At 33.1% G+C, this 4,547-nt stretch overlaps 1 protein-coding gene across 1 annotated transcript; it reads left to right on the top strand.

Annotated features, from left to right (window-relative positions):
• Positions 1 to 1,716: 1,716 nt before the first annotated feature.
• LOC133832632 (uncharacterized) lies at positions 1,717 to 2,504 on the top strand. Its single transcript, XM_062262947.1, has 2 exons — positions 1,717 to 2,017; positions 2,158 to 2,504. The coding sequence occupies exons 1-2, from the start codon at positions 1,717 to 1,719 to the stop codon at positions 2,502 to 2,504; spliced, it is 648 nt and encodes a 215-aa protein (XP_062118931.1).
• The last annotated feature ends 2,043 nt before the right edge of the window (positions 2,505 to 4,547 follow it).

Raw genomic sequence — 4,547 nt, 5'->3', positions numbered from 1 at the left:
TATAATTAAAGGCTTAAAAGTTTAGCAATTAGCATAATTAATAAATCAATCTTTGTGGCTTCGACATTCTTTTTCATTTAAAACTATACTAAAATAACATTGAACACTTGCGGTAATAAAAATTTGTATCAAACTTTTGGTGTCGTTGCCTGGGATTTAAATTTTTTAATTTTTGCTAATATTATTTCTACATGTCTTTATTTTACATTAGATTTAATTTTTATTTGTTCCTAACCTCATTGTTGCTCTTGAATTGTACACAGTTTATGCTAAGAGTTAGAAGCTCTACTCCAATAGAACCTTTTGACCCTGAAATTGAAGGCACACTCATAAAGATAAGGGGAAAATGAAGGTTATTTGCAATGGAGAATAACAATCAAGGAGTCAACAATGCTGGTTCTAATGCTGGTGGAGCCAACGTTCAAGCAAATCCACCACAACAACAAAGGGCAGTTCATGATTTCTATTTTTCCATTGTTAATGCGAACCTCGGTAGAATTGATAATCCTACCATTGTAGCTAATAATTTTTAGCTGAAGCCAACATTGGTAAATATGGTCTAACAAAATCATTTTGTGGGTATGGCTACTAATGACCCTAATATTCATTTAGCAATTTTCTTGGAGGTTTGTGCTACAGGATGAATGGTGTTTCTGATGACGCCATTAGACTGCGTCTCTTTCCTTTCTCTCTAGGAGAAAGAACAAGGAGTTTGTTGGAATCTCTACCACCGGCCTCCATAACAACATGGGATGAAATGGCCAGAAAATTTCTAGTGAAGTTTTTCCCTCCATCAAAATTTGCACAATTAAGAAGTGAAATATATCAGTTCAGACAACTTGACTATGAACCATTCTATGAGTCTTGGGAGCGGTACAAGGATTTACTATGTCGTTGCCCCCAACATGTTTATGAAAACTGGATGCAAGTGCAGATATTTTACCAAGACTATAATAGATGTTGCTACTAGAGGTGCATTATTGGGAAAGACTACTAACGAAGCATTTACTTTGATGGAAGAAATCTCTATTAGTAGTTTCCAATGGCCTAGTGAACGTTCAATGCCTCAAAAGGTAGTTGGGTTGTATGAAGTAGATCCAATGACATCTAAGTAGCTCATATTGCTGCCTAATAATCAAGTGGCTGCCTTAACAACTAAAAATAGTCCATCTATCATTGAGAGCGTTGTTGGTGCAGTTGCATCATAGTCTGCAGTTGGTTTGAATCAAGAGCAACCACAGTACGTGTCTATTGGAAATTTCAACTATCAGGGTAATAATATGCCAAATTATTATCATCCGGGATTAAGGAATCATGAAAACTTCTCTTATGCCAACAAGAAGAATGTCTTGCAACTACCTCATGGTTTTAATGCTCAGCCACAAGCAGAGAAGAAGTTAATCATTGGAAGATATATTGGGTACTTTTATGATGGAGACTAGCAAAAGATATAATAAGAATGAAGCGAGGTTGGATAATATTGAAACTCATATGTCTAACATGGGGGCAAGAATAAAGTCCATATATGTACAAGTGGGACAATTTGCAACTACTATTGGTTCTCAACAGAAAGGGAATTTTCCAAGTGACACATAAGGAAACCCTAAAGAGCAATGTAAAGACATTTATCTGAGAAGTGGTAAAAAGATTCAAGGGGGTGTGACTGAGGAGAAATAGATTCTTCCAAGGGTGGATAGTAAGATAAAAAGTGAGCCAATGGTACAAGAAATTGAAAAAGATGAGACTATAGTGAAGAAGAATATTAGTGAGAAACCAACAACGAAGAAAGATAACCTTCCTGTGTATCAACCTCCATTACCGCATCCTCAAAGATTCCTAAAAAAGAAACGTGATGAGCAATTTGCCAAGTTTTTAGGGATATTCAAGAAGATTAACATCAACATTCAATTTTTTGATGCTCTTGAGGAAATGCCCAATTATGTTAAGTTTGTGAAGGAGGTTTTGTCAAAGAAAAGAAAGTTTGAAGATTATGAGACTGTGAAACTTATAGAGGAATGTAGTGCTATACTTTGGAAAAAATTGCCACAAAAGCTAAAGGATCCAACAGCTTTACTATTCCCTAACAGATTAGGGGACTGTCATTTGATAAGGCTTTGTGTGACCTTGGTGTTAGTATTAATTTGATTGCATTATAAGTTTTTAAGAAGTTGGGTCTTGGGGAGGTAAAGCCTACAACAATTATTTTGCAACTTGCTGATCGTTCTTTTACATACCCACGTGGAGTTATAGAAGATGTCTTAGTTAAAGTGGATAAAATTGTATTTCCTGTTAATTTTGTGGTGTTGGATATGGAGAAGGGCCATGAGATTCCATTGATTATTGGTCTCCATTTCTTAGCAACTGGTGGAGCACTTATTGATGTACAAGAAGGTCATTTGACATTGCGAGTTAATGAAGAGAAGGTTCGATTTTATATTTACAAAAGTGTGAATTGGCCAGTAACTATGAATACTTGCAGAGGATTGAATCATTCTCTCTTTTAGTGAGTGAAGATAAAAAATAAATAAAAAAGGAGATTTGTGTATATCCTGTACAACATGGTAGCGAGAAAATTACTTCAGAAGAGCATTTTTTGACTGTTATGGCTCATTCCAATGTTTACAAGGAAAAGACTAAAAAAGTGTGTGATAAGAAGATGTCAAGGAAAGAATTTGTATCAGGACAACAAGTCTTGCTTGTCCACTCAAGTTTTAAGTCTTTACCAAGAAATCTCAAATCAAGGTGGAAGGATCCCTTTACCATTACAAAAAAATTTCCTTGTGAGCTCATCACCTCAAAAGGAGAGAAGGGGTCTATCTTTCAAGTTCATAAGCATAAACTCAAGCATTATCATGGAGATAGTGAAGGTCATGTGAAAGTAACTTTTCTTGGAAAACCATGTTAAAGGAGAATGGCAATGTCTAGCTAATGACATTAAACAATGCGCTTCTTGGGAGGTAACCCATGTTTCATATCTAGTTTTAATTTATTTAGTTATTTTTAGTTATTATTAGTTTTATTTTATATTTTTTTAGGTTGAAGTGCATGGACATAAAGCTAATTTTTCACAATACTAGGCGATGTTTCTTTTGCCACGTCCAATCACGGAAGTCCTCTATACTTTATCTATTTTTCATTTTTGTTACATTGAGGACAACGTTTAGTCTATGTTTTGGGGGAGATCATATTTTTATGACTTTTTCTTTATGTTTTTTTTGTTTTGTTTTTTATTTTGTGGGTAGTTAGGTTTATTTTTTATTATTGGATGACTATATTAACCAAGATTCCCTATGTGCATTGATGATGATGATGATGCTAATACTTTGATAGTACTCGATATGTGTATAAAAGTGTGGATTGCGTGCTTGATTTATCGTGTTTACTTTGGTATTGTCATCTTATATGTTTTGATTGCATGTCGTTTTACTTGATCCATGCATAATGTAGTTTTGCGGGTATGAAGAGACTTGGATTGTTTGGTTGATATTGGAATAACTATAACTTGCTTGATTTATGTGTTGAGGCAAAATTCTAAATCTTTGCTGTGTAGGTATGTTAAGGTATTTCTTTGGAATTTTTGAGCCAAAAGCTTACCCTTTATATGCATTATCCTTTGTTGTCCTCTTTTGAGCCTAATATTGCCTATTTTATTCTTTGATGTTTAAAAAAATCTTAAGATTTTGACTTTGAGCCTTGAACTTGAAATTTTTTACCTTCGTCCTATTTTGCACCATAAACATAGGTTGAGTTGAATTGATTGGATTTATGATGTAAAGTGGGAATTCAAAGTATATTAATGGAAATGTTATTTTGGAAAAGGTTTAGGTGTTTGTAAAAAACATATTTATTGAGTTTTAATACATTTGTGTTTTCTTGAAAAGTTCTCTTGTAAAAAAAAAAGAACAACAAAAGAAAGAGAAAAAAATATATATTACCAAGAGAAAAATGTTATAAGGATTATAACTCATTTGTGCTGAAAAATGAAGCATGGAAAATGAAATGTATTGTTAGTTTATAGTGTGAAATTTAGCCTAAATGTCATTCTTATCCACCATTTACCTAAGCCTAATGTTTTAAGCCTAATAAAGTCCTTATGCTTTACATGATTTTTTATTTACATTATTGGAGATGCATTGATTGAGCAAGATTATGGTTATTTTCACTAGTTTATGGTTTGATGGAGTCTAAATGCACATGAATTATATGATGTATAGAGTTTGTAAAATTTACATGTATGCACCTAAGTGAGATTAAAATGTTTAAGTTTAAATTTTTATGGATTGAAATTATGATCTCATATTTGTTGCACATATTGAGTAGTTGAAGAAGTTTGAGCATATTGAGATAATATGCCCTTGGTCTACGTCATTTTATTGGTTATGGTCATTTGATAATTTTGTTTTAGTTTTCATTAGTATTTCATTTTAGTTTCTTTAGTAATGCATTTGGGGGTGTGATGAGTGCCTATTTTATGCACTCATTTATGTGTCTTTTATCTTGACTAGGTGTACTTACTTCAAGTTTTTGTGTAGATTTGATGTATTCTC

This window comes from Humulus lupulus, chromosome 4 (genome assembly GCF_963169125.1).
Source record: "Humulus lupulus chromosome 4, drHumLupu1.1, whole genome shotgun sequence".
Taxonomy (NCBI): domain Eukaryota; kingdom Viridiplantae; phylum Streptophyta; class Magnoliopsida; order Rosales; family Cannabaceae; genus Humulus; species Humulus lupulus.
This window is presented reverse-complemented; position numbering and strand designations above follow the sequence as displayed.

What these genes read in the sequence shown, in the direction of transcription:
- LOC133832632 (XM_062262947.1), top strand. Translation starts at nt 1,717, where the DNA reads ATGGTACAAGAAATTGAAAAAGATGAGACTATAGTGAAGAAGAATATT. An exon ending in TGTGAAACTTATAGAGGAAT is followed by an intron (nt 2,018 to 2,157) that starts GTAGTGCTATAC and finishes TTGCATTATAAG; the next exon opens with TTTTTAAGAAGTTGGGTCTT.